The 23,261-nt window shown below is 43.5% G+C and overlaps 1 protein-coding gene across 1 annotated transcript in view; it reads right to left on the bottom strand.

Annotated features, from left to right (window-relative positions):
* Positions 1-9,225, bottom strand: part of kif21b (kinesin family member 21B) — a 56,267-nt gene extending 47,042 nt beyond the window's left edge. Inside the window, exon 1 of the mRNA XM_053432255.1 lies at positions 8,841-9,225. Within this exon, the coding sequence (XP_053288230.1) occupies positions 8,841-8,881 (41 nt within the window). The 5' untranslated portion in view covers positions 8,882-9,225. The remainder of the gene's footprint in view (positions 1-8,840) is intronic.
* Between the last annotated feature and the right edge of the window lie 14,036 nt (positions 9,226-23,261).

Below are 23,261 nucleotides of genomic sequence, written 5' to 3'. Positions count from 1 at the left end.
ATCAGGAACTTATTTTCAAACAACAGAGCAACTTACAACCTGAGTTAAAGACCCGTCTAGAAACTGTGTCCTCATTGCTTTGTCTATTGTCCTGGTAGTTAACAGATACCAGTGTCCCATGACAACAAACCAGTGCATCAGAGACAAAACGGCAGGTGAAACCTTTGGGAGACTTTAATGTCTCAAATGTCTCATTTTATGCTGATTCGATGAGTTAAAATGGGACAGAGCAGCATTGAAAGACGAGGAGGCTCCACATGAAAAATGAGTTGTCATAGACTGCATCTCTTTGCCCTGCCCTCAGGCCTCTACCACAGACAAAACACTCCGCATGCTCAAAGATCTTTAATAAACAAGGTCAGTAGTTATGGATGTGATGCTATTAATATTGTAAATAATACCAAAAGAGGAGCTACACACTAATCTAATAACCAGTGGCATTTCTTAAGTATTGATCAGTAAACTGTGTCACTCAGTAAGCCATTTTAAATTCTCACCGCTGTCAAAGACAACCAACCATCACTCATCCTAACGTGAGCATCTCTCATTGTTGCACATCAGTCCGCATCATTGGAGCCGATTCTGGGTCAATCCCTACCCGACTTCCTCATCATCCACCCCCTCCTTGTCTCATCTTCCCCCCCCCCCCCGTCTCCCCCCCTGCCCCACGTCTGCTCTGTCTGCTCCTCTGTGGGGGGAGGTGGAGGCACATAAAAGAATCAAATTAGCTTCCTTTCCTGCATTTTCAGGACAGACCGCCTGGTCAAGGTCAAAGAGGTGTCGGCCAATTTCTGCTAGATTCCAATTTGTTTCAACAGTCCACGAGGACAAGCACTCAGCATTTACATATTACTTGTTGTTTTGATGGACACTCTATGCTTTTAGCCAAAGTACTTCTTTTAGAACAGGCTGCCGTGTGAGTGCCTATCATCTGGATAGTGTTCGGGACACATTTGAATAGCTCCCCACGATGTCACAAATTGATTTGGTGTCAGTAAGCCACGGCGGCATCTCGGGGAAACTCAGAGTGGAGTTCATTAAAGTAGCAAGGTCAAACAATCAGCCCGTCCTCTACAAAGAGCCAAGCATGTGGTTGTGTTCATGTTTTGCTTTGAACTACCAAGAGTTTAGCACCCTAACAAGAAAAGCACACGTGATATATGACCTGTGGGCCAGTGACATGACAATATGAGAGTTGGTTGGCATGTGATAGACCACATGTGTTCTTTTTTTAAAGGTGACTGACTTTCTTGCCACTGATGGTTTACTGGGAGTCAGAAGGTTTTATTTTCGGATTTATAAAAGCCACAAATCGAACACACACACACCAACACACACACACACACAGCGGCTAAAATAAATGGCCGCACAGTGTACAATATACACTCCTGAGCTGTAGACTGCTGTCATTACTGTACTCGTCTGTCTGCCTCCCTAGGGGGGCTGGCTAGCACTACCACCAACCCAGCCTCCCTCTGTGTCAGACAGCATTTAGCATGAGTGCTAATGTAGCCAGCCATCATGTCTGCCTATCTGTAAGTGTGTGAACTCTGTCAGGGGATGACAGGTACATGCACACACGTGCGTTTTCTCCTTTATGTCAATACACAGGTGTGGGATGTTAGGTGATGTATCAGAAATGGGTTGTAACATGAATGGAAGATTATTAGTGTAATGAAGAAAATGGGGATCGACTCAAGATAATGAACGATAGCTAAATGTGTTAAGTGATCGTTTCCTACAAGGATGATTTAAGTAGTAACTCTTAGAAACTGAGTCATTTTCTCAAGATTCACATTCTAAAGTTGTAACGTTGTAGCCTTGGTTTCACTCACTAGTATTTCCAGGGGCTAGTTCTTATATAGTGCTGATAAAGAACTTGCTAATGCATGGTTGATGTGAATTAACACTATTCCTGCCTGAAATGGAACTCGTGGACACAATGTGTGTAGTTGTGTGCACGACACAAGCTGCATTCAGGTGGTGAAGTTGTGAGAACGCCCCTGTCGCAACAGCAACATGGACGCTCATATTAACAGTTCTGTTCATCTAGAAGCCACAAGGCTGACAGTTTGACAAGTTAGAAATAACAACACAGGAAATTACCAGGCTGACAGAGGGCAAAGACAATGTCATTGGTGATATTATTATTGTAAAATTATGTACAGAAGAAATTACAATTAAAAGCGCAATATATTAGTTTACCAGCAATACTGATGAGGTCATTGGTTTTGCAGGTGTTTGGTATTAAAGTATTAGCAACTGAAATTGTACAGTAAATTGTGGAGTAGATGAATTAAAATCAGTTTATTTGGTGCCGACTTCAGCAGTTTTAAAGCCTCGTCTGCTGTCGACTCTATTCTTTCAGACACAACAACACAAAACAAACTCAGACACAATCCAGCAGTAGCTAAGCTACTTAACACTGGAGGTGATTATTGGCCAGCTGGTTTTACACACACACACACACACACGCACGCACACAGGGTAATTAAAAAGAGCAGGAGGAAGCTCAGCACTTGAACTTCACGCTGCTCTTCCTGAAACAGGCAGGTCAGGTTATATTTCTAGTTTAGTGATTCAAAAAGCAGAAGATAATTTAATTTCAGAACAGAAATTATGAGAAGTAAATAAGCTCTTTACAGTCGACACAACAACTGACTCGGCACCTCTAACTTTCTGCCTCTTCTTCCCTTGCCGGGAATATGGCAAGCACGTGCAGCTGTGCCCAAATTATTCATTCAAACAACGCTCAGACACACACACACACACACTTGCGCATGTGCGTGCGCATGGATGCATCCATGTGCTTGCACTGACTACGTGTTTGGCTAAGAGCTCATATTTGCATGCTACAGTAGCCCCTTTGACAACAGACGAGACACTTGCTGCCCCGTCCTCAACCCACCACCTCCTCCGTCTCTTTTCCTCTCTGATTTTACTTTGTATTTGTTAAGTTGAATCACAGGAAGCATCAGTCTTTTCAATAGAGTCGGAGCAGTTGATTAAACCAAGAAGACGCCAGCACACCACTCAACAAACCCCCTCTCTTACTTTTGCCCCTTCCTCTCATCTGTACTCTACAGAAAATATCTTCTGAACTTCCTCCCATTGAGCTTTTCAGTCCCTTTGCTCAGTGTGTCTTTATCTGTGTGGGTGTGTTTGCAAGCTCAGCACAGAGCACAAAGACTTGTAGTGACACCAGATTCAATCACACTGTGTCCTCTGTCTACACTCACCCAAGAGGTGCACTGTTTAAAGGGCCTCCTATTACCACCCCCCCCACACACACACACACACACGCACGCACGCACGCACGCACGCGCACGCGCGCAAACACACAGATCCCTTGTGATTTCTATGTGACCACAACAGAGTCAACAACACATAATTTGTTATAGTGTTTATGAAAACAGGTAGACCACAAAGTGATAGAACATAAATATATCTAGCGCTAAATATCTGTGGACATAAATGACTGTATTTATATGTAGTGAGGGTTGTCTTGTGTCTGTGCTGCTGACATGATAGTAGTTGGGAGTGTTTAGAAGGCCACTGCAGCTGATATATGATGAAGTCTGATAACAGAAATATGGAAATGTTCAGACTGAGGCGCCTTTCATTCCTTACTGAATTCACATGGATGTAATAAAATAAATACAGATCAGTGTGTGTGTGTGTGTGTGTGTGTGTGTGTGTGTGTGTGTGTGTGTGTGTGTGTGTGTGTGTGTGTGTGTGTGTGTATGCACTTGCACACATACATGACTGGGCGAACAGGGGGTGGAGGGGGAGCTGGTGACATTCCAGCATTTTGGTCATGGTTTAACTCTTTATTTTGCTCAATGCAGATGAGCTTGAGCAAAAGAAAAGAAAAGGAAAAGAGGCAGCCAGCGTTGGAGATGATGTCTCATGATCTCAGAATACAGATAGCACACTCTGGATCAATGAGCAGTTTCCATTTGTTAGTGGCGGAGAGCAGGGTGCTGTTGTTTTTATTGCTGACTGAAAGGTTTGTCTTTATACGACCTGTAGTTTAGCACACAGTCTCCTTGGTGGCAGGTTAAAAAAGCCCCAGTTTCAGTTTCCCACTTTTGCAGAGCATTCAGTTTGAATAGCTGAGTCGTGTCAACGCGCTCATCGGCAGATGACTAAAAAGGAAGTGAACAGGAAATGTGGATAGTCTTGCGGCAACTTGACAGGAAATTATTGTGCAACGGCAGCACACCATTCAGGAGTGCTGATGCGCTTCAGAGGGAAAAGTTCATCAACCGACTGACTTCACGATGCAGTTTATAACGTCTGCATACCACGTCCTGAATATTTATGATCTATTAATTAAAATGCCGAAAATGACAATAAATAAATTAAAACCTCAACGATCTTAGAAGCACTATCAAATAGCTCTATTGCTCACCTGTCCAATGATGAGTCACTCAGAAGAGTCATCATCATCGTTTGGAAACCAGGATTAGGAAGTGCATCTTGGCAACCTAACACAACCTTTACTACCTCCTCGGGCAGCTGCAATCTGCTGAGAAAGCTCATGAGCCGACAGAGTCTGATTATGCAACAGAAAACAAGCCAGGAACAAAGCACTTAATGCTCCTGTGGCTGTGTTGAAATGTTCTGATTCATACTTTTTTTTTTATATCAATATTCCTCCATGTTGTTACCATTAACTTTCACGTCCCTTGTCCGCGGCCTCCTCCTCGGCAGCAGCAGTAGGGGCACATACAGAGAGTGCTGAGAAATGCTAGACAGGCAGTCTTATAGGTTCAAAGGGCAACCAAAACAATAACAAACTAAACAAAAAAGCATTTAACCAACAGGCCAGCGTGAGGAGGAAGTGATGCAGAGCTCTGCCTGGCCCACTTGGGCGTGTGGATTGTCACGTTTCCTGTTCGTCTTCCTTCTGCTGACACCAAATCTGTGATGAGAAGAACTGGTTTCGCTTTGACAGCGCGGCGACAGTAAACCCTTCAACAAGCGAGAGTAAAGAGCAGATGAGTGTGGAGACTGAGTGTAAGGTCTCATGAGGAGATTACAATCCAGCACTGCCCTGTGACCAGTACATATGACTGCACACACTGTAGGCTATAGTCGCACATATGCAAACAGACAGACACAGTTTCCTCCCAAAGTCCTGCCTTGTTAAAGGCAACCCCCTGGGGAGGTGTGTAACCCAGACAGAGCCAGCGTGGCAAACTATTAACACACACAGGAAACAGGCGAGACTGGTAGCCTACACAGGACATACGTCCAACAACAAAACACCACCTTTTTTTTTTTTTAAACTCCCATTTAAAGCCTTTGTGTATCAGCTGTGAGAGGCCCCTTCCTCTGTTATACTCGGCTTGCTCCTGTGCGGGTTTGAAGCCAGTGTTTTGCTCACGGGTTGGAGTTTACAGCACATTTATATATTTTTCTTAGAAAAGTTTGTGTAACTGCAAAACCCTGATTTAGATTGTTTGATCAGGTCATCAGCACAGGACAGGAAGATGAAAGCCCTTCTCTTTTCTCTCTCAGCTGACTCTTAAAGCCTAAAAACGCCCTGTGTCATAACCGTCTGAAAAAGGCTCCGGTCAGCCACCTGCGGTTCTGAAAGAACACTGAATATTTTGTGCTCTGTCTGTAGAGCTTTATCCCCCGTTCAATCTCATTATCTGGAACCACAAATCCATGATACACGCCAGGACGGAAAAAATACATATATATATATATAAAACGGCCTCACTGGTGATTCCTCAGGTCACTGTTCTGGCAACACAACTCAAATTAGACAGCGATGGGGAACCTCTGTGATCACGAGGTCAAAGTGCACATCGGCACTAAACAGATTTGTCATTGTTTCTATTTATACACAGCACTGGAGGCTGACTTAGCACTTTGGTGCATGACAAGTCATTCGCTGCATATGGGCTGAAATGAGAGCGTGTCTGAGCTTTGGAGAGCAGGGAGACAGAGATAAATATGCAAATGAGAATACACAATGCTCATAACTCTCATGTCGAGTTGCACCCAAAGTACCAGCATGCACACAAAAGGTGAATTATTGACATATATCGTATCACAGAGCCAGGCATCACGTAAAGCAATCAATCTCTGGCAGACGCAGCACTCCATAGATCAACGAGAGGAGGAGGAGGAGGCCCCGTCGAGGTGAAACTGCATTTCTGACTAATACTTCTTTGACACCAAACAAGTTGGATACACACAGGTTTTTCAACATGGGTGAACCCGCTAAACTGGAGTTTGCCTTTCTGTTTTTTCCAGAACACACAGGAAACTGAGAAGCTCTCTCACCTCGCTGTCCTGCCAGTGTTGCATTTAGCACGATGGGAACAAAAGAAAACGCTGTTGCTTGTTGTTACTAAGATATAAAAAGACAATAAGTTCACAAACATTCAGCTATTTCCTGGCAGCGTTCAGACAGACTTAACAGAGGCAAGTTAGGTAAAATAGAAGAAGAAAAAATGAGTGCTTTTTGACCAGTGGAAAAGAGGCTTGAGAGTGTAATTGTGTGTGTGTCGGGTTCTAAAGGGTGGAATGCAGGGGTCTACTCATCCTTATAGCCTGTTTGCACCAGACTAAGCTAATCTGATCAATGACTGTGGCTGTATAGAGACACAACTGCCAAGCCGGATGATATGTATATATGACCGCTTCGCAGGGAGACAGACATTACATACGTCTAGTTTGACTTGACTGCAATGCAGAACTACTACTAGTGTGTGTGTGTGTGTGTGTGTGTGTGTGTGTGTGTGTGTGTGTGTGTGTGTGTGTGTGTCCAATCCATTCCTCAGGCAGTCAGGCCTGGATACAGGATTGTAGGTCATGTAACTGGTTATATGGTCATGTTGGGGGAAAGCAATGCAGACATTCAGGAAATGGATGCTGGCGACTGTTTTTGTGTGTGTGTGTGTGTGCCTGTGAGTGAGTGTGTGTGTGTGTGTGTGTGTGTGTGTGTGTGTGTGTGTGTGTGTGTGTGTGTGTGTGTGTGTGTGTGTGTGTGTGTGTGTGTGTGTGTGTGTGTGTGTGTGTGTGTGTGTGTTGACCCTCATGACAACCTCATTGCCCTCTAAATGCATGTTCCCACATGCACACAATCTACTCCTAGACGTGCGCTATATGCAGCTGCCTGGGGGCAACACAACATGAGAGCAATTAAACACCACCCTCTCTTATCAGCATCTGACTTTCTCTGGGAAAAAAAAAAAAAAGTGGTCATGGGGAAAACCGTCGGCAGCAGGAAGTTATCCTTCTCCGTGTGTTTATTTGTGTTCTTCCCACTTCCTGTCAAACACACGGACACATTTGGTGGCAATCACAGGGCATGTAAATACACACGCATGATGAGACACCGCCGAAGCTACAGTGAGTAATTAGACAAACTCAAATACTGTGAAGTTCATGCTGATAAAGCTGGTCTTTCAATGCAAGTTGAGAAGGTGAAAACACAGAGATACATGGGTTGTGTGCAAGGATATCTGTCGTCCACTTATTGTCCAGGCTTGAATCAATAACTTCAGTTGAGCAGCAGCCCCCAGCTGTCTATTGCTCTGTCTCTCTAGCTCTTTTTGCTTTTTCTCGCAACACCTCCTGCCCCACTTCCTGTTACAGTTGCGGCTGTGAACCCGGCACAAAAGGGATCCTCTCAGCGTCTGAGTGACAAGTCCCTCTCAAACCTCCCCTGGGGTCATCGCTTTGCAAGGTAGGGCCGACCCCCACTCTCAACCCGCCCCCATCCAGCTCAGATGAATGGATCCCAAAGAGGAGTCTGCAGGACCTGGAAGGCATCGGGGGTGAAGAATTTCACTTTGTTGCAGCTGCTTTGCATCTAGCACAGCAAAAGAGGAGTTGTAATGTCATTAAGGACACAGTGTGGCCAATAGGGATTCATTAGCCGATGGGGCAGAGACTGGGAGGTGCGTGCGTTAAAAACAATGGTGGGGTCTGTGAGACCCCCACCTCAGCTCCATTACATGCCTGTAAAATGAGCATGATTACAGACACAGCCCCGGTCCCACTCTGAGCCATGCCCTTCCAATTTCATAGGCTGCCACCCAGCAAGTGCCAGCACATGCACTCACATTTGCACGCTGCCTTTAAATCAGCATTTAGACTTGGCAAGCACAGTCGATGCAGACCCCTCACATCACACGAATCCAAAAATACTAAATAAAGCTGCCGCCGAGCTGCCAGAGGTTTAGGGTGCATTTCCAACAAAGGCAGAGGATGACAGAGCCGTGGAGGACATCATCTCTTTGTGCACGATTCCTATGCAGAGGCAGGATTTAAAAAAAAAAAGATATAACAGATTCTAGAAGAGACCCATGCAGGTAGAGGCCTGTGAGAACAACAATAACAGATCAGATGAATGGGTTTGGAGAGAAACGCCCATTCCCCCACCTTGCACCTGGCTGCAGCTGTCCTTGTCACTGACCCCCTCACACAGCCACACGCACACGCACACACACACACACACACACACACACACACACACACACACACACACACACACACACACACACACACACACACCCTGACTGCTTCACATGCAGACCACAACATGCATCTGTGCAGAACTTGTGCCCCTCCAGCACGGGGAGCAGGCATGTGGATAAAACATGTGGAGAAAGCGTGGCACGGACGCATGCTCTGACCCCATCAACACCGCCCATGTCTCACAAAACAAGGTGGGATCCTCTCCTGTGCAGGGACATGAGGGGGGGGGGGGGATGTCTGCTCTGTGGCACTTTGTAGGTGTGAGGGATGCGTTTCATTGCTCGCCAGGAGGCTCGGAGACAATGTGCTCTGCTCGGGTCTGGAGGGAGACTTACCTCAGCGCCACCTTCACAGAGCAGTCGCCCAGGCTCGCCATTGTCGCTCTCGAGGTTGGGGATGTTTCGGCTGTGCTGGGTTTTCCGTGTGTGTGTGTGTGTGTGCGCGTGAGCTGGGTGTCTCAGGTCAGCGGGAGCAGCCGTCAGGACCTGCCGGCGATGAGCTGCCTCATCCGGACTCCTGCTGTCGTCTTCTTCTCCTCCTCTGCTGCAGCGCTCATCTCGGTCTCCCCGCTGTCTGCTACCTGGCGGTGGTTCTAACCCTCGTCTTCTTCTTCTTGTTCTTCTTCTTCTCTTCTTCTGTTTCTGTTCTTCCTCTGGTGTGAGCGTGCAGCCTCTACATCCTGCGTGAAGTGAGCGAGCAGCACAGACCTCAGCTCAGCTCTGACAGACGCGTTCACGCTCGATGAGCCCACACTGGAGGGAGGGACGCTGCCTTCACGGACCGTCGGAAATACTGGAATCGCTGTAGGGGCTGTATTGCACAGAGCGGTCGTCGTCTCAACTGAAGATCGCTGGTTCGATCCCAGTTTCCGATGTGCATGCTGAAGTGTCCTGGCAAGATACTGAACCCCGAATTGCCCCCCATATTAAAATGTGCTGTAAAGCGCTTTGAGTGTTCATCAAGACTAGATACTATATAAATAAAGACCATTTACCATTTCAGTATTAATATAATATATGTGGCTGATAGGTAATCGATCTTAAACCTCCTCCTCTCAAAGATGGTTTCTCCAGTTTGACATAGATTACTTATTTCACCCCTCTTTCAAACCACCTGTCTTCCCTGGTCGAAATGTCATAGAAAGAGTTAATATAATATATTGGTATTTTTCAGAACCACATTTGGTCACCGTGACCTTGACCTTTGACCACTTTCATCTAATTCAAGTGATCCAAGTGTAAACCAAGTGTCTAAGTGATAAGTGGTCAAACTGAAGAATTTCCCTAAAGGCAGACCTGAGATAACATGTTCAAAAGGACCCTAAACCAGATCAGGTCTTCCTCGATTCTAACTGAATGTTTGTACCAAATTTGAAGACATTGCATCAAGGTGTTCTTGAGATATTGTGTTCGCAAGAATTACAGTAGACAAACACATGGACGGACAAACAAACAGAGTGCACAAAAACCTAATGCCTCCAGCAACTGGCTATTTTTGGCAGCGAGGCACAAAAAGGGAGTGATCAGCTGCTGAGTCAGGATTCCAAACAAATGCAAAAACTTATGAATCCATGTTGGTATAGAAAGACCGGAATGAAAGAATTATTATTAACCATTCCATAAAGATTAACTTGAAACCTCACTCCTATAAGTAAGAATGACTTGAGACATATAAAAACAGACTTTTTGGTAAGTACTGCTCCACAGACACTGGATCCCACATTTACCACAAACTTCTTCATACCATCAAAACTTTCCAAACCCCAAAAACATTCCATTAAGTATCTCGAGCTCAGTCCATGGCATCATGTTTTTTTCCAACCCCAGAAAGCCTCCTTCAGAGTAATTCTTCTCCTGACTGAATTGTGCATAAACCCAGACCAGGGCCCCTCCACAATACACCAAAACTATTCTACAAAAACTCTCATACCAGTAAGTAGTGCATTCTCAATCTTACTGAGGTAGAAGTACTGGAGGAACTGAAGTAATATAAGCATAAGTCAAAGTATCAAAAGTAAACACGAGGGTTTCGATAAAAACGAATTTCATAGCAGAATGGCACCCGTCAGTGATACATTGTCGTCTTGTATTACTGGATTATTGTCGCATTTTATTTTAGATTTTAATGTTAAAGTTTGACAAGTTAGAGCTAATTCAACTGTTATTAATGAAGGTTCATCTAAAGCAGTGTCCATCACTCCATTCATCCATCTATTTTCTATACCATTTATCCTGTAAGGGTCAGCTGGAGCCAATCCCAGCTGACATTAGGCGAAAGGTCGACAGCCTGTCCATGGGCCTATACAACAAAGAGTTATAGTTCATAACCTTTCCCTGGTTTCTATCTAAAAAAGTTTATATGTAACAAGAAAGCATGGACGTTGTTGTTCCTTACTAACTCTTTCCTGGCCAGGGAAGACAGATGGTTTGAAAGAGGAGGGAAAGAAGATGTCAACGTCAAACTGGAAAAACCCTCTCTGAACAGCAGACGAGGTTTAAGACACTACCTATCAGCCACATACAACACAGTCTTGACTTCCATCCCCAAGAAGTTTCACTACAATTCCCTACTAAGAACACATTACTCACAGGGGGCGGGTGTATATAACCCAAAACAACCCACATATAACTCCCAAAGTGGGTCAAACCTCTCAGGTAACCTAAACAACTTCTAACAACCCTATAGGTTAGATACCTGGGACTCCCCACAGTCAGTTAGAACTGAGACGTGAACCGTCTTAAAGAAGACGGTCCTGTTTTTAACACTTGGACAAACTCTTTCTATGCTTAAAAAAATTATACGAGCGGTCCCTGAAAGCAGCATAAACGCATTTAACTGACAGTCACTACGGCCAATTACAGACTTAGCACCGCCTTCCTTGTACACAAGAGACCAATCAGAAGGCTCTGTATGCCTATGCGGCCCCCGCCCACAGACACACCCATAGCAGGCAGTAAAGATACAAACCTGCAGTACATTGACAGCCAGAGGCAAATCTGGGGTCAGTTAAACTGCCATAAACACAGGCAGGCTTTCCCATGACGGAAAGGAGGGGCCACCTCTTTAAACACCTCCAGGTCAAAGCTCACAGCTCACAGGGGTTATAATGTTCAGAAGATGTGGCTGATTGGCTCTGGTGTGGGCGGGAAGTTGAACCCAGCTCACTTCCCTCTCCTGCTGAGTCAGTTCTGCAAAAAGAGAAACAGGAGTCCTTTCTCTTATTTGCACACTCTGTGTCCTCTAAGGTTCCTGTTCCACTACTTACAATGATCTATACACGGTGTTCCACGTATCCAATACTACTGCATTTTCAGCGGAGTTGTATAAGTAATATGTTGCCAGATCAAAATCTTCATTCTCCCTTTTATCCATGACTCATGTTACCGTGTGAACACAAACAGACAAAGTTTGCCAGTAACAATCATGTCCCACATTACAACTCAAACATAGTTCAGTGAACTACAGATCACCAAGATGGACGACAGGTCGGACTGATACCAACGCTGGCGTTTTGCACATTTGGAGCCAGAATTCGTGAAGTAATGATCAACGGATGGAGCCGATACATTCTCTCCACCAATCTATATGACCTTCACCCTGTTTTTAAACTTAACAGAAACATTTGAACATACATCAGAGCGATAAGAAACTCTTTATGAGAAAAACTTTTATGTGTACCCTTTGAATTAATAATTTTGTCCATGTCCCATCTACTAACATGGAGGAGGTGGGTTTTATGGCCTACACTGCAGACAGCCACCAGGTAACAATCAAGGCACTTTGGCTTCACTTCATGACGACCATCTTTACATACAGCTGTTTATGGTGCTGGCAGCATAATTACTGTGTATAATAATGAGACTGAACATATAGAAGCCCTCACTTTCTTCCTTGTAGATTTAACAAACAGGTTTCTGTCTGGACGCAGAAAATATGCTCCAGCAAAGTCACCGACAACAATCACTTCATGTTACCAAACACAGTCTGCCAATGGTTGCACAACCTCTAAACCCAGAGCTTATGACTCTGAACGTGTGTGTGTGTGTGTGTGTGTGTGTGTGTGTGTGTGTGTGTGTGTGTACACTTATTCACAACAGTAAAATTCAAAGAAGACAACAGCTGCTACAGACAGTTTATACAGACGGACAGACATTTAATAAGAGACATTATTTTCTTTCACTGGATAAATCAGAAGTGTTTTTGATAAAAAAAACAACCATATTGAATGAACTCTATCAGACCAGACATCCAACACGTGGGGACTGAAAATATCAAGATAAAAGCTTCTTGACATCATAGAGACTACGGAGAAAAGACATGACATCAATTAGGTTTGTAATGAAAATTATTTCACCCCTAAATCAATTTTCACATTGACTTTTCCTCAGTTTATAAAAAAAGTGTGACACAAGATGATAAAAAGACTGCAATTGCTATTGCTCAGACACACCAGACGCTCACACTCATATAAGCACCGACATCATATATGCACATATTTTGCTTTAAATCCTGAAATTATTAAAATTATTTTTTGTTTTTTTAAATACATATTCTATTAGTCTGTTGTCATTCATAGGTTGTCATCAAATTTGGGCGCTGATTGTGTGCATGCGTACGTGCTTGTGTCCGTGACCCGAGGACCAGGTGGCGATGTTAGTGCTGCAGGGGCGACGTTCCCTGGGATCAGGGCTGGATTCCACAAAAGATTATGGTTCAGTTATGAGGATAAAGCTGAAATCCTCCCGGATCTGCTGGGAAACAGCCACCGGGTACTGACACATGCACAAACAACAGCGGCACACACACAAATCAAACACTGGATTTATTTTTGTCTGGCAAACTTCTCAGGCCGTGTCACATGAACCGTTGCATAATGAGGCTGTTTCTGAGCATGTGTTTAGAACATTTCATTCCTCTTCAGGTATGTTTACAGTTTTCCAAATCCCCTCTTTGCTGATTCGCGCCGCTGCCTCCCACCTCCTTCCCTCAGCACTTCGTCATGTAAAAGATTATTTTATATCCACACTGTGTGGGATACAAAATCCTGCAGATATTTATATATTGCAGTTGGCAAACTGTAGTATAATCCCTTTAATTGGGGCCACACAGTGACAATAACAGCACCCCAACTGCAGGTTCGGTCTGTAAGGGATTTTGACACCTCTTCCAGCAAAACACACACCCAAAACACACACGCAAAAAACACACACACACAGGTTTCCACATATATCATTGTCAGGACTTTGTGTTGACTTCCATTCATTGTGAACAGCCTTACCGAAACCTTATCCCCAGCCTCAACCACGACCAACTCATGCCTAACTCTAACCTTAACCTAACCTCAACTCATGTTTGACCTCTAACCTCAACCACGACCAACTCATGCCTAACTCTAACCTTAACCTAACCTCAACTCATGTTTGACCTCTAACCTCAACCATGACCCCCTTATGCCTAACTCTAACCTTAACCTAACCTCAACTCATGTCTGACCTCTAACCTCAACCATGACCACCTTATGCCTAACTCTAACCTTAACCTAACCTCAACTCATGTCTGACCTCTAACCTCAACCATGACCACCTTATGCCTAACTCTAACCTTAACCTAACCTCAACTCATGTCTGACCTCTAACCTCAACCATGACCACCTTATGCCTAACTCTAACCTTAACCTAACCTCAACTCATGTCTGACCTCTAACCTCAACCATGACCACCTTATGCCTAACTCTACCCTTAACCTAACCTCAACTCATGTCTGATCTCTAACCTCAACCATAACCACCTTATTCCTAACTCTAACCTTAACCTAACCTCAACTCATGTCTGACCTCTAACCTCAACCAGGAACTCAGAAATGATGTTTTGCCTCATTAGGACCAGGCATTGGTCCTCATCAGGTCGACTGGTCCTCATAAGGTCAGGGTTTTTGCTGGAAAAGATCCTAAAAGGTGACACAAATTAACACGTACACACAAACACTTAAATGCACATAAAGTTATTTCATAATGGTCTTATTTCTGCAGCATGTGCTCTTCATCCTTTGCTGCAATCATTTTCTGGCCACACTAATGGAAAATCTAGTAAAGTATACTGATAATGGTTAAAACCAAACATCACCCACTGCCAAACACACAACAAACTATATAGGCTGTTGGATAATGTGTAAAGCCCCCATATCATCCTTTTGAAAATTAGGCAAAAGACAAAAGGTGCATTTTACATCCATGAAGTCCAATGTTCTATTTCACTGCTCCATCCTAAGCATCACGTTGCCTCCTTCAGTGGAGAAAAAGGAGAAGGGAGTCGGAGCGTGTGATATGGGGAGATGAAGCTGCATCCAATAATGTATTCTCCATCCTTATTCTTTGATGTGTCTCTAATCCCTCACATGCGTTTTTTTCCAGCTATATTTGGCTTTGAAGCGCCGTAAACTAATCCTCCGTTCTTCACCGTAGCAAAACTGTTTGAATTGGCCACGATTACGCAAGCCCACCATTTGACGTCTCACTTGCTGCCAGAGGGAGAGGAGCACGGCCAGGGAAGTCAGGCATTTGAATCATCCGCAGTTGTGTCACGTTTAATTTTGCTTCCATCCATTTACCTCACAATGAGAATGTAACGTGACTGGATCCAATACGTGTGCATGGATGTTTGATGGTGTGTTTTTGCATGTGACAGAGGAGCTGTGCATGGGATTTACGTGTGTCAGCTGCGGTGACATTCAGCAGAGCAGGTTGTCACCACGTCTTCGGAGGAGTTGATTTCCACGCACGCACGCACGCGCACACGCACACGCACACGCACACGCACACGCACACGCACACACACACACGCACACACACACACACACACACACAGGGCTTTGTCCCCTCAGCCCTGCAGAGCTCTCACTGTCGGCTGAGTGACATTGGGAAATTAAACATTTGGATTCTTGATATTGACACCACGGTGGCGGTTCAGGATGGCATGGTGGTACAGTGGTTAGCCCTGTTGTCTCACAGCAAGAATGTTCTTGGTTTGAACACCATTTTTGGGAGTTTGCACACCTCTTGCCCAATGTCACATGCTGATTTGCTGCAGTCCCCTGTGCGACTCTTTAGCAGATAAGAGAATGGACAGTTGGCGATATACATAATGAGGCTTTCATGCATTCAAAGTTTTGAAAACAGCTTGTGTGACACTGTCTGAAGGTTAAACAAAAGAAAATTTCAACATATCAGCATCTCTAACGCTCTCTAACGAACATTCAACCCTCTCTGTGAGGTTACCCAGCAACTAGAGGGTCAAACCAAGAAATAGCCCCTGGGAAAAAAACCTCGGTTGAATGCTCCAGATTTTTGTGCAGGCCTCATGGGATGTCACTTTGAGGAAGTGTATCAGAATTATCTCAGCTCCATCTGGTACCGGGAAAGGTTTTATACAACTTTTCCACATGCAGTTGTTCCCCCATTGGCAATCTTCTCCTTTAAAAAGTCTTTAACTGTATTACAACAACAAACTGACGACATGTCTGATACTGTTCGATAATCATATATCAATGTATCTCTCAGGTCTCACTGTGATGTGTTGAGAGAAAGAAGTGTGCTGCGCTCTAAGGTTGAGTGTACGTCTGGGGGAAGTACTGATCAAACACTGTGTGTAGTTACTCACAGATCACTAGTCATTGAGGAATATAACTGAGTGATCAGTAACGTGTCATGAACATGAGCCACTCTACAGCAGACCTACACTCCAGCTTCCATCCCAGGGCAAAATGCTGACCCACATTTTTGTCACATCTTCACCCAGGCTCTGATGCTTCCTGCTGGGCAGTGACCGGGCGGCGGCTGGGCTGAAGGCTGGAGGGTGGAGGCTGGCTCATAGTGACTGCTGCAGCCTCAGGGCTGTTTCAGGGAGGTAGTGACTGTGTGTGTGTGTGTGTGTGTGTGTGTGTGTGTGTGTGTGTGTGTGTGTGTGTGTGTGTGTGTGTGAGAGAGACAGAGAAAGAAAAAAGAGAGAGAGAAAGAAAAAGGAGAGAGAGAGAAAGAAAAGAGAGAGAGAGAGAAAAGAGAGAGACAGAGAGAGAGAGAGAGAGAGAGAGAGAGAGAGAGAGAGAGAGAGAGAGAGAGAGAGAGAGACAGAGAGAGAGAGAGAGACAAATGGACAAGGACTGGTTGTTACCTAGCCCTCTGCCCCCAGCCCATTGCATGCTTTCACACACACACACACACACACACACACACACACACACACACACACACACACACAGACACACAGACACACAGACACACACACACACACACACACACACACACACACACACACACACACACACACACACACACACACACACACACACACACACACACACACACAAAAGACTAATAGAGTCCATCTGTGTCAGCTGACAAAAGAGGAGGTAGAAACCTCCCCGCAGCTTCAGGAACAAGCTGCCCTGACTTCTCTACGGGGGGCTCAGAAGAAAACAAAGTAAACCGTCAATAGAATGTATTTATAAAGTTCTTTTCCAGTCTTATTGAGCATTCAAAGTACTTAAAAGTACAAGTTGCATTCACCCATTAACCCACCATTCATACTTGACAGAGCTGCAATTTGAGGTTCGGTATCTGCTAGGACACTGCATACTGGAGGAGCTGGGGAACGAACCACCGACCCTCCCCTGTGGACAGTGGATGACCCTCCTGCCGCCCCAGAGAGCAGTCACGTGGTATTATGTTTTAAATATAACACTTGTGTATTAACACGTAACTGAAAAGCTTGTCATCAGTCCTGTGCTCATGTCAAGTGAACCACGTTGGATCACGCAACCCATTGAACCCATGTGAATGAGGATGTTTGTCACAATGCACATTGGTACAAGGAAAAGTTTGGTTTTCAGGGTGAATCCCACTTCCTGAAATAGATGCAGCTGGGATTGAAGTGGTTCATGAAATCAAGATTAGCAGCTAGTTTGACTCACCCACCACAGTAGTGCTGTGTCATTAAATGAGTGTAAGTACCTAATTTGTATTTGTGTGATCTTACCCAGTCACCTTCCCTCTCCTCTCACCAAGGGCAGCCAGCGCCTTGTTTCTATGGTAACAGCACTCTAAAGGAGGCAGACAGGAAGAGATGCTGAAACAGCAGAAAAGCCTCTTTGTGCTCTTTGAGGCTTGGCCTAAAGAGGGTAGTATGGTTATTTCAATAGGTTACAGCTTCTGTATCTTTCTACTAAAATAGATTCTTTCTCTACGACCTCGGTTCCCAAACTGGGGTACATGTACCCCAAGGGGTACGCGAAGTCGTTCAGGGGGTACGTGGGGAGAACATTTTATCTGCGTTTTCAAAGTGAAAAAGCCCATTACATTTTCAAACTGAGCTATAAATAATCGTGCAATATTAAATAGTCTGAATAGCCAACTCGCATTGCCAAAAATACCCATATTCAGCTAAATAATTACACTGCCAAAAAAAGTTACAGGTAGGTTAGTGACCGTTAGTCAAAAGTAGGGATGGGCATAATTTATCGACAATCGATTAATTGATCCTTAAGAATTTCGTAGATGACATTATTTTTGTCATCTACGATTATTATAAGTCCTGAAATCCCTGACAATTTCAAAGTTTCAAGTGTTATAGGCTGTATACGTGCGTCGGGGGGGTACGCAGCTGGAGATTGAATGTCTGAAGGGGTACGAGACTGTAAAAAGTTTGGGAACCACTGCTCTACGATATCTACTCTATGAAAATAATTCCATGTCAGTGAGGTGTTTTGCTAATGATTTACTGTTTGGGACCAAGAGAGCTTTGACTAACATGATAGATCATATTATGTATTCACAGAGCAGATGCAGGCATGTGCACATAAAAAAAAACAGCCACACACATACACAAAACACACACACACACAAATCTCACTCAATTCTGCGTTTGAAAATTGGATTGCCACTCCCAGATAACTTGATTATAAAGAGCCTCCCTCTCACTCTGGGCCACTTCACTTAATAAAGCTAAGTGCATCGACACGCTTTTGGCAACACTCAATCACACAAAGACACATGTAAACATACACACACAAACCACTGCAGATCTATATATCAACCCTCTGATCCAAGTCTCACTCAAGGATCAGAAGTAATGAATATTAACTTGAACTGAGGAAAGAGCAAACATCACAGAATCGGATTCTAGGTCAAAACTCAGGCTCAAAAAAGTCATTCAGTCAGGTCTTCTGTGCAGGTAGGTGCTGGTTTATTAGCATGTGAACGCTAACAAGAGGCCATATGTCAGCATGAGGTCTGTGAAGGTCAAAACATTCATGTGCTGTTACAGCACAGCAGAATGTGGGACAGAGCAGATATCAAAACCACAACGAAACACTGGTATGATGGGATGTAGAATATTAGATCATTGGACAATTTCCCATTTGTGGTAGAAATGCATTACAAGACACACAAGACTGTAAAAGAGCAACATACACATGACTTTTGGCAAAATATTAAATGTTGTTTAACCTGGACAGGTTTGTGAAGAGATTGTGGGGGTTGCTGCCTCTGCAAGAGCTGCAGATAAACTGTGGTGCTGCCTGGAGTTGGCATGAAAAAGCAGTTGAGTTAGGAAAAAATGTAAAGGGATGACGATTGTTAACCGTTAAGGTGTCAAGAATCAAATTAGTTATTTAATGTAGAAAGTCTGTGAATGTGTAATAATATTTTGTAGTTAAAACATTTTGTGTAGTGTCGAATAGTTCACCCACCATTACGCTGCCTCTGAACGCTTCAAAGACTGCCAACTGCTAGCATTAGCCTAGATTTGATCATATCCAATGTATCAAACCAAATTTAGTTTAATATAAATGTTCAGTATAATTTAAAACGTTGGTATTCCACTAAATGATGTCAATAATACATCTGTCCTGTCAGTGGATGTAGTAGATTTAAATCCTGCCAGTTTTCTTCGGATTTATAATCAGATACGATTTTATTTTTGTAGCCCATATTCACAAATCCCAGATTGGCTCACAGGGTTTAACAATCTGTACAAAGTGTGACATCATCTGTTCTAAACCCTCGACTCTATAGGGTGAGGACAAACTAGCAGAGAAAACTTTAAACTGGGGAAAAACCCAAAGAAACCAGGGAAAGTCACGAGGACCCTGATCCCAGGACAGACAGAAGTGCAATAGACCATTCAGCAGAACACATCAACAAAATACAAATATTTACAACCGTCATTAGAGGAGACAGTGTATAACATGGATGGAGAGGAACGTTTAATTGTTTAAAACAGTTTTTCACTGTATGAAAGAATGTGTCTGTTCTTAAAAACATAAGAACAGACCTAAACAGCTTGAGTGATTTCACGCAAAGTGAGGAACCCGTGGTGTGAATGCCGCCGAGATGATGGACTGCAGCTCTGTAGCGCCCTCTAGTGTTTAAGAGCACAACTTGCAGGTCAGTTACTCTGATAATGGGGGGGTTCCTCATGTCTGAAAATGTGAAGACCCAGAGCAAATCCTTGTTCACCCTCAAGGAATCTGGGTCAGCACAGATTGGAATTCAGACTATTCATGGAGAGATCTGATAACTGGGGCTCTAACTATCAGTATTTGTTTGATCACAGTCTTTACTCTTGACTAAGTGGATTGCAAACAGTTGGTTTAGCTTTTCCAGTTCATATTTGTCAAAGATTCCATTTAGCAGGGCCGGCCCGGGAAATGTTGGCGCCCTAGGCGAGATTTCAAATTGGCGCCCCCCAACATACACACGCAAACTTTCATGCATCCCCAAGAACGTTTGGACTGTATACAGATGCACACACAGGCAGACAATATTGTAAGCTATAAAAAACAATAAAAATATATAATAAAAAATATAAAACGACTCTGATATCAGCTGTACTGATAGCATATCATGTCATGTCGACAAAAATAAACATAAATGAGTCCACAATCAGGGTGATTCTTACCTCTATATTGTTCTTTCTTCTCCTCCTCCACTTTTCGGTGCTTTCTGAATTGTGCACCTGATAATTGAATCTTTTGTTGATTCATCTTTGACTCTAACCGCAGTCTATCAATGCAGCGTGTACGTCAGGGACACACCTGAGGCGGAAGCGCAAATTCTGTGCGAGCCGCCGCCTGACTGTTCACACAGCGAGCCATCCAGGAGGAGGTTTTAGATGCTGGCTTGCCTACAGTTGGTACATGTGCACAAGTGATAGGAATCCGAAGCTGTTTTTCAAGACATAGCACACCTACACTTTGACAAGTGCATGTTTTATTAAAACTGTTTCAGATAATTGAATGTCTATTGATGCATGTTGAAAGGATTTAATTCTTTGCTTTGGGTTTTTAAGCTATATTAGGATTAAGGTGTAAACAGAGACAGTTTCTCTGTTTGAGAAGGAAATTTTCTTCTTCAAATATTAATGGTTTATCTAAATGCTTCTAATAGACCTGTAGTTTATCTACTTGACGGTTAGCTATGTACTAGATAGGTCTTTTAACAGCTCATTTGTTTTGAATACACAAGTATCCACCATCGCTACAACTGTGTACCCATCATCCATATCGTGTTGTGCACGACTTTGAAGGAAGTTTTCTCCTGTTAGTACAAAACTTTTTTGTCGCTTGTAATGTATGCAGTGTAATTCATCTTAATTTTCACCCTGACACAGTATGCTTGTTGCACACAGAGTACCAAAAGAGATGTGTTGGTAGTAACATTTAAACCAGGATGCTGTACTCTCAACGCACACTGCATGTGACTATGCAGTATTCTTTCATTAGCAAAGCTCATTCAGTGCTGCAGAAAGATGGCAATATAGTATGATGGGCATGGACTGCCTGATAAACCCCTCTAGTGTCAATGTTTAATTAATTTTCATGCCAGTGTTTTGTGTCAAAATGCTAAAAGTATTTTTGGAAATACAGAAGGGACACATACTTTAATTTCAGGGACGCAGGTTGAGTAAAACTTAGTCTAACGTGGGGAGGACAAATTTGTGTTGGTTTTGAATTCTCTTGCATTTTCATTAACCCCAGTTCTTATATCCCTTTGTGTGTCTAAATGAACAGAGCTTTATTAGTAACTGAAGAGATAGAGTAACCTTCATCGTATGAGAGGGGAAATCCAGTAGTATGTTGTGCTGCTAACGGTGAAGCACTCTTCTTTTTTTTCTCTTCATGCTGAAATAAAGTGGATTCACTTGGTCTGACATTTTCGATCACATCTTTATAAAACTACTCATTAGCTTTACACTACAAACCCCATGGGGGGGAAATGTTTCTTGAGAGAAGACTCCAAATTATTCACTAGACTGGCACTCAGTAGAACTCAACAGACCCATATAGGTTCATCTCTGATCCATGCAGCTTCCTTCTAGCAAGTTTTGTGGTTATTGGTCCAGTAGTTTATTACATAAACATGTGACTGACAAATCAGAGGTGAAACATAACCTCCTTAGCAGAGGTAATAAAACCTCCACCCATTTATTAAGGAAATGTCACCAACATTAATAATTATTAGAAACACAACAGGAAATTAAAAGTAGAATATGTTTCTAGAATATCTAAATAGTTGACAGGTAATTTTCTGTTGCTCGACTTATCAATTCATTTATTGAAAGCTCATTTCCCCCTGCTGCTTAGTCTATAGGGTTTTTATATTGTGTTTTATTTACATATTGGTTTATTTTTGTCGTGCAATGGTTGCTGGTTGTATATCAAATTGCCTTCAAAGGATAATAAAGATTTTCTTTTATGGAGAACTTTAGTTAATCACAAGCTGCACAAACCAAGCAAGGCCAGCAGAGGAACCCAGCAGCCAGCAGGGGGCAGCCTCAGGACATCACATGGAAACAAGCAGCAGCAGAGAAACTACTGGGTTATTCCCTAACAATAGGTTCTTAAAGCATTTTAAATCATCCAGTATCTAAAATCCAGAAATATAAAAGTAACTTTTAAATAAGGCTTTCAAATATATGTAGCAAAGTAGAAAATATTTTCTCTGAAGTTTGTATCAAAAGCAGCATAGGATGACACGGACACACACACCATCATTTGTCTACTTAGAGCGCTTAATTCCATCAGGGTACCAGCAGGCGGTGTGGTCTAGTCGGTAAAGTGAACGTTCTTCAACCAAAAAGTCCCGGGTTCAAACCCAACACTTTCTCATCTTTATGCCGGCAATATACTGAACTCTGAAAATTGGCAGGATGTCAATTTATTACAAAATATCTTACACTATGTAAATTAAAATTAATTAAATACAAAAACAGAAAAAATTAATTAAATGAATAATAATAAAAAAAAGAAACTGCAACTCCTGTGCAGGATGTGCGCAGTGGGCTTCTGCGCAGGATATGCGCAGTTCGGTTCTGAGCAGGATGTGCGCAATGGGCTTCTGCGCAGGATGTGCGCAAAGGGCTTCTGTGCAGAATATGCGCAGTGGGCTTCTGCGCAGGATTTGCGCCCGCAGTTTTTATTTTTTTTATATTAATTTAATTGAATTGAATTTAGTAAAAATTTAATTAAATAGCCTGACCCAGGTCCTGTGTCCACTGGTTTCCTGGTTCCACCCATGGCAGCGTAGTGGCGTGGGGGTGGCTCATCCCTGTGTGGCCCAGGGGGCGCATTTCTCCGCGCTGGTTCAGGGGTAAATGATGCTCGTTTTCACAGGTGACTGACCTACGCAAGCCTGTAGCCGCGTTAATGCTTTGTTTTACATTGCATGTGTCACGTCATGATAAATCGGTCTCTTGTGCCGCCCT

This window comes from Pleuronectes platessa, chromosome 2 (assembly GCF_947347685.1).
Source record: "Pleuronectes platessa chromosome 2, fPlePla1.1, whole genome shotgun sequence".
NCBI classification, from domain to species: domain Eukaryota; kingdom Metazoa; phylum Chordata; class Actinopteri; order Pleuronectiformes; family Pleuronectidae; genus Pleuronectes; species Pleuronectes platessa.
The sequence above is the reverse complement of the archived record's forward strand: the minus strand, read 5'-3'. Positions and strand labels throughout refer to the sequence as shown.